The following is a 13,592-nucleotide window of genomic DNA, read 5'->3' as shown; positions in this document are numbered from 1 at the left end:
TGATATGACCCCCTGGCCTTTCACGGCGGTAAATGATGCTGGCAGGCCCAAGGTCCAAGTAGAGTACGAGAGAGAGACAAAAAGCTGCTACCCAGAGGAGGTGTCTTCTATGGTTCTGACAAAGATGGAGGAAATTGCAAAAGTTTACCTTGGGAAGACTGTTAACAATGCTGTGCCAGCTTACTTTAATGACTTTAATGACTCTTAGCATCAGCACTATCAAAGATGTTGGAACTATAGCTGGTCTCAATGTACTTGGAATTATCAATGAGCCAATTGTCGCTGCTATTGCTTACAGTTTAGAGGAAAAGGTTGGAGCTGAAAGAAACATGCTAATCTTTGACCTGGGAGGTGGTGTTTTTGATCCTCACTATGGAGGATGGAATCTGTGAGGCCAAATCTACAGCCAGAGACACCTACTTAGGTGGAGAGTACTTTCACAACTGAATTGTTAACCATTTTACTGGTGAGTTCAAGTGCACACATGGAAGGACATCAGTGAGAGCAAGAGAGCTGTCCGGTGCCTCCGTACTGCTTGTGAACGTGCTAAGCATACTCTCTTCCAGCACCAAAACCAGTACTGAGATCAATTCTCTTCATGAAGGAATCAACTTCTATATCTCCATTAACTGTGCCCAATTTGAAGAATTGAATGCTGAGCCTGTTCTGTTGTCCTCTAGATCCCACAGAGAAATCCATTTGAGATGCCAAACTAGACAAACCACAGATTCCTGATATTGTCCTGGTTGGTGGTCCTAATTGTATCCCCACAATTTAGTAGCTTCTCCAAGGCATCTTCAATGGAAAAGAACTGAATGAGCATATCATTTGATGAAGCTGTTGCTTATGATGCAGCTGTCCTATCTGGAGACATCTCAAAATGTTCAAGATTTTCTGTTTTTGGATGTCACTCCTCTTTCACTTGATATTAAGACTGCTGATGGAGTCATGACTGTCCTCATTAAGTGTGATACTACCATTCCTACCAGGCAGACACAGACCTTCACTGCCTACTCTGACAAGCCTAGCATGTCATTACCAAGGATAAAAAACTTGTTTGGCAAGTTTGAGCTCACAGGCATACCTCCTGCACCCCTTGGTGTTCATCGGATTGAAGTTACCTTTGATATTGATGCCAAGGGCATCCTCAATGTCTACTATCACTGATGACAAGGGCCATTTGAGCAAGGAAGACATTGAGCCTATGTTCCAGGAAACTAAGAAATACAAAGCTGAAGATGAGAAGCAGAGGGACAAGGTGTCATCCAAAAATTCACTTGATTCCTATGTGTTCAACATGAAAGCAACTGTTGAAGATGAGAAACTTCAAGTCAAGATTAACAGTGAGCACAAACAGTAGATTCTTAGCAAGTGCCATGAAATTATCAACTGACTTGATAAGAATCAGACTGCAGAGAAGGAAGAATTTGAACATGCACAGCAAGAGCTGGAGAAGTCTGCAAGTCCATCACAAACAAACTGGACTAGAGTGCAGAAGGCATGCTAGAAGGAATGTCAGGGGGATTTCCTGGTGGTAGAGCTCCTGCCTCTGGTGGTGATTTTCAGGGCCCACCACTGAAGAGGTTGATTAAGCTAACCCAAGTATAGATGAAGCATTGTTCTACACAGTTAAAGCACCAAAGAACCCAAATTTGCAGCAAATTCTATGGCAGTTTTAAGGTCAAGTTGGTATAATAAATTACTGGGCATTCTCAATGCTTGAATATGGAACATGTGCACAAGGAAAGGAAATAACATTGCACTTTATAAACATTGTATTGTAAGTGGAATGTCTTAAACAAAACTGTATTTAAAGTTGGTATCAAAAAAAGATTAAACAAAAGAAAACTAACCACAACCTCCACCCCTGAATAAAAAAAAAAGATTTTGAGCTGAAAATGAGCATTTACTTAGTGTCTCTAGTGTTGGATAGTGGAAGAGGCAATGCTGGCATGAGAAGTCCAATCTCTAGGTACTCTACCCGGGATGTTTCTTACCATGTTATGATGTTCCTTAAATATGGCTTTGTTTCAAATTTTTGAACCAAGAAATTTTCAGGAATCCTTAGAATCACCATTTTTCACTACCTATTTTTTTTTAAACAATGTAGATACAAAAAAGTAAAAATAAAAGGCTTTTCTCATGGTTGAGCTATTAATAGAAATTATCATGCCTTTATGTTCATCAGCGTCCACATAGTAAAACGAACTTATGAAATATTTAAAAAATATTTATAACTACCTCCTTTTATTTCCTACCAAAAAATGGAGACTTAGTTGGGAAATTCGTGTGTAAACTTTTATCTGTAAAAGTAAAACTAAAACAACTAACATTTAACACAATAACAATTTGGGAGTAAATAGAATTTAAAAAGGAATTGTTATTTTTACAAAATCAAACATTTAGTAGTTGTTTAAAAATGGTGGCAAAAGGATTCAAGAAAAGTAAAACATGCATTCTTTTTGATAAGGGAATGGTTTAAAACTGAAACTCACTTTTGAGCAAACATTTATTAATACTTTACATTTACACATAAATCTTAAAAATACCTTGACAACACAAAATAAAACTGCAGAGTACATCAGTTATAAAAAATCAACTATCACATTGGAAATTTTCTGCCTTTACAAATCTTTCTTACATTCTGGGTTTTCTAGTAGTTTGTTATTTTGGGTTGGATTCAATTTGGTTTCTGTCTCTGACCTGTATGATTGATTCACTGTATCATGGACTCTTTAATATTTTATTTCACTTAGAACTTCCTATTACCAAGACCTGGCAGGTCAATAATGATTGAAAAAATCCTCCTGAACAAAATATGGCTTGTTCAAATATTCTATCTGGACAGCAGAGGGCAGAAGAATCACTTGAAGTGAAGGCATTCTATAATATATCCTTTTGCATCCTTGCATTTCTAGGCTTATTAACATTGCAGAGCAGTGATGTCACGGTTAAGCTAGGAGTTTAAGTTTGACTTTTTGTCAAACAAGTACAGCATTCTGTCAAAACCAAAAACTTAAAGTAAGCATGGCACACTGCAAGTTGTAGTGTTTATTTAACTGAGTGATAATGTCAACAGAAGTTACTACTGAAAGAACAACTTAGAATTCAATCTTAATAGCAATACAGGTGCAGAAAATGTAAAAACAATTTTTTTTAAAGTAATCTATGTTAAAGCTTTAACTTAAGTGTAATACAGCTTTTAGTAAAGGTTCTAACAATTTCATAGAAAGCAAATTATTCAGCAATACTTTTATTAAAGTAAGATGTGTTCCTCCGAATTGCAGTAAGATAAGTGTAATAAGGTTTCAAAATTCATTATTATTTGTGCAGAGAATAGACAAATCTCTGGAAAAAAATAGCATAAGGTTCTGTTTGGTTGTTCATTTGTTATCATTTTGAAGGTAGAACAAAAGGTGGGTTAATGGCTTTTGATTTGGAGTTAAGTAGAGTAAGTTTAATTCCAGTCATAACAATCCATAAGCTGTGAGATCATGAACATATGTTTACCCTCACTGGGCTTGTTTCTTATCTATAAAATTGGGATAATAATACCTACTCTATGTGTTTGTTTTAAGAATGTAGTGAGATAACATATAAGGGCTTATCAGAGTGTCTGGATCGGAAGGAGTGTTCAATCATGACTTTGATCAAAATATGCTGGATATTTAGAGAAATAGAATCATAACTTCATGTAAACAAAAATTACTGAAATTGGGCTGCTTTTAGAAAACAAATAATAAAGAATGCCAGGAGATAATGTAAAATTCAATGCAGCTAATTTTAGGTGGGACATTTGGCAGTATATCAGTGAGATAAATATTAGGAAATAAGTGCATATTAGAGAATATTAACGAATAGAGAGAGAAGACTGATCAGAAAATTTAACATCCCTCTTCATTCTGCTGTTTTTGGCAATATGATATTGGTAAAGTTATTTAATTATTCTGGGTATTCATTCCCTCCCCTGTAAAATGAGGGTGAATTATGTGGTCTTTATCATTCACTCCAGTTCTTACATTCTCAAATTTTACAAGCATAGTTACCTGATATGCTGTGAAATATAATTTCAGTGATTTTATGTGTAATGTTATTAATGGTAAAGTTAGTTTCTGTAAAGTGTATTTGTATAACAGATTTTCACATCACATATATGATGCCCCTAAATTCAACATTAGTATTCTAAATATAAGACATAATGTAGAAAAGCAGACTAATAGCATTTAATGCTAATAAAAAACAAGATGTTGTAAAAATGACTGAAGAAGCAATGAAGTAAAAGGCTACCTATCTATGCATGATTTTAGACATTTTCAAATTTGGTCACAGTGATTTCAAAGAGAATACATAAGTAACTAGTTATTTGGAAATAGCTGATGTCCTTAGCTACCACAGATTTCTAGATAAAGTCTGCAAATATGTTAGTAGAAATGATTGTCACTATTCTAACACAGAACCAATTGGATAGGGTTGATCAATAAAAATATTTTAAAATACCTCAATATTGTTAGTCTCATACTAATAAATTTATATGATGTGGTTTCTACTTATCTAAAGACAGCATAGATACAACAGCTTAATTCAGTACAACGAAAAGAAAATCCTCCTTCCTTTAACCACACCTGTATAAATAAATAAATAAATTTTGACAGTAACTGGCATGTTTAAAATCTCTCTAAGTTCTATAAAGGGACATAATATTTGATGAAAGAGAGTTTTCTAGGTGGAGTCTTCCAGAGCGAGACTTGGTCTTTCTGTCTCTATTACCGATTATCGTCTTAATAGAGGCTACAGTGGAAAGATTCATTATTAGGTATGGTTCTCAGAGCTCAACTTCACGTGCAAACGCTTTTACATATTTTTAAAGGCATATAAATTGTCTGATAAATATTAATGTTGAGGAAAAATTGAGTAATAACTCTCTTAAATGACCCTTCTCTAGTCCTAATAATGCTTTTGTTTTCTCAAGTTGTTAGAAAGGACAAATTAAGTATTTATTTGATGATTTGGATACAGGCTATTTGCTAAATAATTTTGAACTTTCAAGACAATTTCTTACAGCATAAAGACTGTATTCTGAGTAGCCAGCAGAAGAGACAACTATGTTGAACATAATTTGGTGTTTCTTTTCTCATCAATGAAAGACACTCCTCACTGACATTTTTGTTTTCCTACTTTTGGGGAGTCATTTACTCATATTTCAGAGAAGTGTATGTGTACTTATGAGGACAGTCATGTAAAACGTGAGTTCTCTTTAAGCTTTGCATGACATTCACAGCCGTTCTAGGCAGCAGCAGGGAAAGCGGTGACAACCACCACTTGTAAAGCATCTTAACTTACACTCGAGTTGGAAAATAATGTAACCGTGATGCATCAGCATGTAGTCATTTTGATGATTATTTTCTATTTCTGAGTATTATAGGACTCAATGTTTACATATGCAAATAATTTGTTATTGTTGTAATAAATGTGAATAGTTTCAGCTTCCAATTCATTCTCCTATGATATCTAGATAATTGAGAAAAAAATGACCTGAATGGTGACAGTCTTTATTAAAAACAAATAAAAACAAAAACAACCCAAAGCCAAAAAGCTTATGTAGTAAGAAAAGGCTCAGAATGTGACAGTCTATAATATGTAACCCCAAAGTATTAATACCGTAAAATTTACCCAGCTAGAGCCGTTTCCCAATTTTAATCTCTCTCTCTCTCTCTCTCTCTCTCTCACACACACACACACACACACTCCCATGGAAGGTTAAAAAATTTAATTTAACATTTTTATAGTGCAACATCATAGTATAAAAACTAATAACTTGGACTTACAGTAAGAACAATGACCTTGAATCACAGTAGAAACCAAGAATTTGGAGCTTGGGGTTGAAACCCAGTCCTATCACTAATTAGCTTTGTGATCCTGGGCAAGTTTGTACTTGTCTGTGCCTGACATTCCTCATCTGCATAATAGAATTAATGATAATAGCATGTGTTTCATGGGATTATGATCAGTATTAAGGAAGTTAATATTTGTAAAACATCTAGAAGAATATCCCCATATCCTAAGTGCTATATTACTGTTCAAATATAAGTAAATGAAACTAGCAAGTACAGCTATGATATTCAATGAATAAAAAATAGTTAAAAAAGAGAATGACCTAGGCCAGGTGCAGTGGCTCATGCCTGTAATCCCAGGACTTTGGGAGGATGAGGTGGGCAGATCATCTGAGGTCAGGAGTTAGAGACCAGCCTGGCCAACATGGTGAAACTCAGTCTTTATTAAAAATACAAAAATTACAGGTGTGGTAGTGCACACCTGTAATCCTAGCTACTCTGGAGGCTGAGGTAGGAGAATTGCTTGAATCCGGGAGGAGGAGGTTGCAGTGAGCCGAGATTGCACCACTGCACTTCAGCCTGGGCAACAGAGCAAGACTCTGACAAAAAAAGAAAAGAATAACCTAAATAAAAAATGGGCTAAGTACTTGAATAGACATTTCTCCAAAGAAGACATATGAATGGCCAATGGGTACATGAAAATTGTTCATCACTAATCATCAGTGATATTGAAAAAAAAAACACAATGAGATATCACTTCACATCTGTCAGGATGGATAATATGGATAATATCACAAAAACAAAAGGTGAGTAAAAGATGAGTATTAAGGAGGATGTGGGGAAACTGGAACCCTTGCACACTGTTAGTGGTAATGCAAAATGGTACTACCACTATGGAAAACAGTGTGGCAGTTACTCAAAAAATTAAAAATAGAACAACTACATGATGCAGCAATCCTGCTTCAAGATATTTATCTAAAATAATCAAAATTAAGATATCAAAGATATACGAAATATTATCACTCTTAGATTCATTGCAACACTATTCACAATATCCAAGACACAGAAACAACCTAAATGTCTGTCAATAGATGAATGGATAAAGAAAATGTATGGCGTGTGTGTGTGTTTGCACATTATATGTATACAATATATCTGGGATTATATATTATATACTTATATACATATATATGAGACTTGTATCATATATATAAATGTATATATGATACATTTAGACATAAACATATCATACATATATGTATATATGATATATGCATCATATATGTATATATCTATATACATGTGATATATATATAATATCTCTATATGTGCATATAGATATACATATGGGATATGTGTGTATATGCATAAAATGGGACTGCATTCATCCTTGAAAAACAAGGAAATTCTACATACACTTTGCAACAACATGAATAAATCTTAAGGATGTTATGTTGAGTGAAATAAGCCATTTGCAGAGAAATAAACACTGCATGATTCCACTTATATAAGATATCCATAATAGTCAAAATAATAGAATCAAAAAACAGAATGGTGGTTTCCAAGGGCTAGGAGGGAGCAAAATGGGAAGTTACCAATCAGTGGATATAAAGTTTCTGTTAGTTAAGAAGAACAGCGTTAGAGATCTGCTGTACAGCATTGTACCTATACTCAATAATAATGGATGGTAAATTTAAAAATTTAAGGGGATAGGCCTCATTTTAAATGTTCTTATCACAATATTAAAAAGTGAGAAAATTAAAAAATGACTCCTGAAAATCATAATATTATTTAAAAAAAACACGCTTCCACAAACGTCGTTATTACTTTATAATCAAGTCAGAAACCATCCTTGAAACAAATTTATATTGAGGAATTATTAAGGGGAAAATAGAGACGGTTGTATAGCATGCTTCCCAAATTTAATTAAGTTATATAACAGGAAGATGGAAACAGAATTTAGAAAGCATATCTACCAGCTGGTTCTCCTTTAAGAATGAACATATGAAAAGATAATATTCAGTAAAACTTGAGGAGTTAAGTCAATATTTTTTCTCAGATATTTTGGTAATTATTTTATACCTCTTGGTTGTAATATTCAGAATAAATCCAAAATGAAAAAACACATTTTTTCCTCTAATATTAGGTCAATAAATAATCCTGATGTTAACATAACTTAAACTGTCATAGTAATATCAACAAACGTTTTAAAAATCCTTTTACTTAAAATGCATATAACAGCATTTTGAACTGCAGTTGTTTTTTGTTTTAAACAATTGTATAAACTCTAAAATACATTCTTACATAATTTGTGCTTTAAACATGATTTATACTACTTGAAAAAAAATTTTGACTGAGGGTTTTCTAAAATTCTTTCCCATTTAAAAAATGCATGTTATTCTAAGGTACAATTAAGTAAAGAAAAGACAAATGCATACCAAAAAAGAGATAAATTAAGTGAACCATTATGATGTGGTCTTTTCAAAGTAGAAGTGGGGATTAGAAGACTAGAGCTATCTGCAGAGCTGTGTGTGAGAAATAATACTTCTTTGACATTTCCATCTAATTTAGAATAGCTGTCATTCTAGATAACTAAATCTTTCCAGTGATTCTATAAACATAAACATGCTGGGGATAAGCTCCATATTGTCAGCATGGTTACATCCTTATGACATAGTCCATTGTTTCTCAAAGTAACTAAAATTCTTAGTGAAATGTTAAATTTCAATGAAGGATGAAAATGCTAATACATCACTGCAAATAAATAATGGTTATTACAGCACATGTGGCTCTGGTGAATAGCAGAATTTATCACAATTAAATTAGGAATTAAATATGAGCTTAGGAAAATAATTTGATTATTAGGTTGGATACATACTGTACCCGGCCGCGGATAAGGAATTCTCCCATCATACTGCACCCAACGATGGTCTGCACTTTCCTTATGAGCATATGGACCGTTAAAAACTGCTCTGATGTCAGCCATGCTATACACACAAACAGCAGAGCCTTTGAAGATGGAGCTGAAAAAATAAGCGACATCATTCAATCATTCACTGATGAATTCAATAAACATTTATTGAGCACATACTATCAGCAGGTGCTGTGGACAAAATTTACTTAGCACATTAAATTTGATGAGCACTGTAGACACAATATACCTATGTCCTCAAGCGGCTTACAGCCAAGCAATTCTAAACAAGGTGCAATAATAACTCCATTGCCAGTAAATATGATAAGCAAAGTAGAACATGCATGGGTACCCAGTATTGGGCAGCCAACTAAGTTTTCAGGGAGGAGGTGTCATCTAAATTGACACCTGATAGATAAACAGAAATTATCTAAAACAAGTCCTGGAGGATAAAGAGGAATATATGCATGAAAGATTGTTATATTTTTCTATATGTTCTTCTATTTTATTTAAAGTTATCATAGCATAATGCATTTCAAAGAGCTTACAAAATAAAAAAAGTGATATTATTTACTTTTAAAAAATAATTATTTAAATATTTTAATAATAATCCTCTCATTTGTTTTCTTACAATGAATGAATATCCATAAATATTAGTTGCTAAATTACTTATATGATTTTTATTAAACTGATTTTAAAATGTTGAAACAATCTTTTTCTTTTTGGTCCTCCTTAAATTTATGAGTTTATGTATTACAGCAGGTCATCTGATACTTAAAGTAATTCTAATTACACAGGATTAGAGAAAGTATTAAGAAGCAAAAAACTCCATAGGAATTTTTTTAAACTTTTGCAAACTAATAAAAATGAACACTAATCAGATGTCTTTTTACTTTGCTTTATTTCTAGAAATTAAAAGATACTTTCTTTGAGTTGAAAATTTTTAATCATTCCTATTTCAAAAATGAGATCACCCTTTATGATCTAAGAAATATATTAAACATCTTAGCATTAACAAGCTAATGATTCTCTAGCATGGTAACTCAATTATTAATATTCTTGGAGTGACATTAACGGGAACCTTTAGAGAGGTAACAGTAAATAGGTAGGTGGGAGAAAAGTAGCTGCTGAGAATAGAGGTGGTGTTGCCACAAAAATCACAGAATCTGCCTAGGATATTTTAAGGGTATGATGCCTCATGCTTAATGGCATTGCCATTATTTCAGGTTAATTATGTCTTCTTGCTGGACAAAGGATGTGACATACATTCCAATGTCACCTTGGTCTTTAGGATGGCATTAAAAACAAAACAATAAAGTATAAGAAGAACAAAGAGCTAACTTGTAACTTCAAACTCTGGGTGGGCAGAAACTTAATAGAATAAAAAAACGAACTATCTTGGGGCTATATTTTCCTGGCACATATCCGTGCCTTGTGTGTGGAGCACAGTGACTTCAAAGAAAGTGCTGCAATTGGAAAGGTGCCAATGGAACTGGGATTGAGATACTTGACTAGAGGCACTTCTTATACCTTTTTACATTAGGATATAAATTAACAGAAAAATGGAGTCCAAAATAGCAGCTTCCTAGGATATTGTCTTTATTCTCATATTTAAACATTCACATCCTATATATTATAATTAACCAAATAGGGTTTTGTTTTCTGATATATTCTGAACCAGCAGTGCATTTCAGTTTATGAATAAGGTATTGTGAACTAAATAAGGATTGTGCCACAGAAAAAAATTATATTGTGCATATAAATAGATTAAAAATTTATTCACTAGGAGGCAGTAAGACCTTTTCTTCAGTACCAATATCAGTATCTTCAATTCCTTCTATACTGATGTCAATATACATTGATAATGATTGACAGCAAAACTGGAAAATATGAAAACTATTTCCAACAATGTAGGCAGTCATAGGGAACAGGAGTAAGGGTGTGCTTTGAACAGAGTCAAATTTAAATTACTGAATTCAATAAAATTAAGGCAGGGGGGCCTACATATTATTTGAGAAAGTTTCATAGATGCTAGTACAACTTTTTTTTTTTTTGAGACAGAATTTCCTTTTGTTGCCCAGGCTGGAGTGCAATGGTGCAATCTTGGCTCACTGCAACCTCCACTTCTCAAGTTCAAGTGATTCTCCTGCCTCAGCCTCCTGAGTAGCTAGGATTACAGGCGCCCACCACCACACCTGACTAATTTTTTGTATTTTTAGTAGAGATGGGGTTTCACCATGTTGGTGAGGCTGGTCTCAAACTCCTGACCTCACCTGACTAATTTTTTGTATTTTTAGTAGAGATTTGGTTTCACCATGTTGGGAAGGCTGGTCTCAAACTCCTGACCTCAGATGATCCACCCGCTTTGGTCTCCCAAAGTGTTGGGATTACAGGCATGAGCCATCACGCCCAGCGATGCTAGTACAGCTTTTAAGGAAGTCAGAAGGTCTCAATGATAAGTACATGAGGGCATTATGCAAAAAGAAGACAAAAATACAGGAGTAGAAAACATGAAATTATCATTTTGAATCTTTTTTTTTTTTTTTTTTTTTTTTTACTACTAATAGGCTACTTCTCTTTGAGCAAGTAATGTAAACATTCTTTGCCTAAATTAGTAACACGGTGAATAATAGCCACACCTATCTTTGTAGGGTAACTGGGAAATGATAATAGGATAGCATGTGATGATGTTTTAAAACTTAAGAGTGTCCCATCTCATGATTATAGCCTTAAAAATGAACTTAACTATTTACCCACATATTTCCTTAGTATTATCAGTATGACACATATCTTGGAATTACTATGATTAATATATGCAAACACCTTTTTTTTTTTTTTTTTTTTTTTTGGTGACAGGGTCTCTCTGTGTCACCTAGGCTGGAGTACAGTGGTACCATCATGGCTTACTGCAGCCTCTACCTCCCAGGCTCAAAGAGTCCTCTGACCTCAGACTTCCGAGTAGCTGGGACTACAGACATGTGCCTCCATGCCCAGCTAATTTTTTTTTATTTTTATTTTTGTAGAGACTGGGTCTCACTGTGTTGTCCAGGCTGGTCTTGAACTCCTGAGCTCAAGTCATCCTCCCCTTGGACTTCCAAAGTGCTGGTATTATAGGAGTGAGCTGCTGAGCCCAGTCTGCATATGCCTTTTGTACACAGAAAATTTATTTTAGGATTTTATCTCACAGATATATTTGTTCCTATGGGGAATGGCATTTGAACAAGATTAGTCACTGAAGCATTATATGCAACAGTAGGAGTTTGGAAATAATAGAAATGTCCACGTTCAGATGACTGGTTAAATAACTTGTGGTAATTATTATAGCGAATGCTATGCTGGTGTAAAAAGAAAAAAATATGATTTTTACATTGATATTAAATGATTTTTAAGGAACATTAAGTAAAATGGTAAAATGAAAAAAAAAAAATGTTTACGACATGCTACTACAAAGGCAGGGACAAAAAGATCCTATAACTATATCGGCTTGCATACATATACAATTCTCTAGAAGCATTAAAAGCATTTTGTTGAACATACCTGGTTGTAGTAAAGACTCCGTATACTACAGGATTTCTTTCATCTCTTGTGGGGAGTAAATATATATCTTCTATTAAAGGGGAAAAATAAATATTTACTCTTATTTTTCAGTATTACATTTGCTTTTTTGTTAATAACACAACGGAAACTCTGAAAATCTAAACTGTTTATAAGGTTAAAATAACAGAGGCACGCCGGGCACGGTGGCTCAAGCCTGTAATCCCAGCACTTTGGGAGGCCGAGACGGGTGGATCACGAGGTCAGGAGATCGAGACCATCCTGGCTAACACGGTGAAACCCCGTCTCTACTAAAAAATACAAAAAACTAGCTGGGCGAGGTGGCGGGCGCCTGTAGTCCCAGCTACACGGGAGGCTGAGGCAGGAGAATGGCGTAAACCTGGGAGGCGGAGCTTGCAGTGAGCTGAGACCCGGCCACTGCACTCCAGCCCTGGCGACAGAGCAAGACTCTGTCTCGAAAATAAAAAAAAAAATAAAAAATAATAATAATAAAAAAAATAACAGAGGCACTATATTATGCCTTGAGTAATCAAATATAAGATTGTTTTTTTCTCACTGACTATGTATAGTATGGTACAATTGATAATCTCTAAGGCAGTTTCCAATTAGAAATCTTTGATTTCATAGAAAATACAAACCAAAAAATAAGTAATTTTTACCCTCTAATGTAAAAAATTCTGTCCTATAATTGTGTCGTTAGTAATTAATTTACCTTTTTTTTCTTTTCTTCTTTTTTCTTTTTTTTTTTTTTTTTTTTGATGGAGTCTTGCTCTATCACCCAGGCTAGAATGCAGTGGCACGATCTTTCCTCACTGCAACCTCTCCCTCCTATATTCAAGCAATTCTGCTACTTCAGCCTCCCAAGTAGCTGGGATTACAGGTGCCCACCACCAGCCCGGCTACTTTTTATATTTTTAGTTAAGAGACAGGTTGAACTTCTGACCTCAAGTGATCCGCCTACCTCCGCCTCCCAAAGTGCTGGGATTACAGGCGTGAGCCACCACGCCCAGCCTCATTTACTTATTTGGTAACGGTAAGGAAATAGTTACCCCCAAATTAGCGCAGTATTGACAGTAAGTTATGTGCGAAAAATATTCTTTAAAAGATTAAGATGTGAATGTGCTTACATACAATATGAGAGGTCATCCATGATTACTCAATATATACTTTAAGCTTGTAAAATACACAATACTGATGAAATAAATTAATGATATAGATTATCATTTATACATTACATGGCAAAAACAAGAACAAGTTCAAGAAGCTGATGATGCTAACATTATACACAATCAAAA

At 34.3% G+C, this 13,592-nt stretch overlaps 1 protein-coding gene across 2 annotated transcripts in view; it reads right to left on the bottom strand.

Annotated features, from left to right (window-relative positions):
- SEMA3D (semaphorin 3D) overlaps window positions 1-13,592 on the bottom strand; it is a 194,127-nt gene that overhangs the window by 33,445 nt on the left and 147,090 nt on the right. For both annotated transcript variants that reach the window (XM_007982331.3, XM_073009164.1), the window contains 2 exons: window positions 12,280-12,349; window positions 8,710-8,854 (listed from right to left, as the gene is read on the bottom strand). In XM_007982331.3, the coding sequence (XP_007980522.3) occupies window positions 8,710-8,854; window positions 12,280-12,349 (215 nt within the window). The remainder of the gene's footprint in view (window positions 1-8,709; window positions 8,855-12,279; window positions 12,350-13,592) is intronic.

The sequence above is a fragment of the Chlorocebus sabaeus genome, chromosome 21 (assembly GCF_047675955.1).
Source record: "Chlorocebus sabaeus isolate Y175 chromosome 21, mChlSab1.0.hap1, whole genome shotgun sequence".
Lineage (NCBI taxonomy): Eukaryota > Metazoa > Chordata > Mammalia > Primates > Cercopithecidae > Chlorocebus > Chlorocebus sabaeus.
The sequence above is the reverse complement of the archived record's forward strand: the minus strand, read 5'-3'. Positions and strand labels throughout refer to the sequence as shown.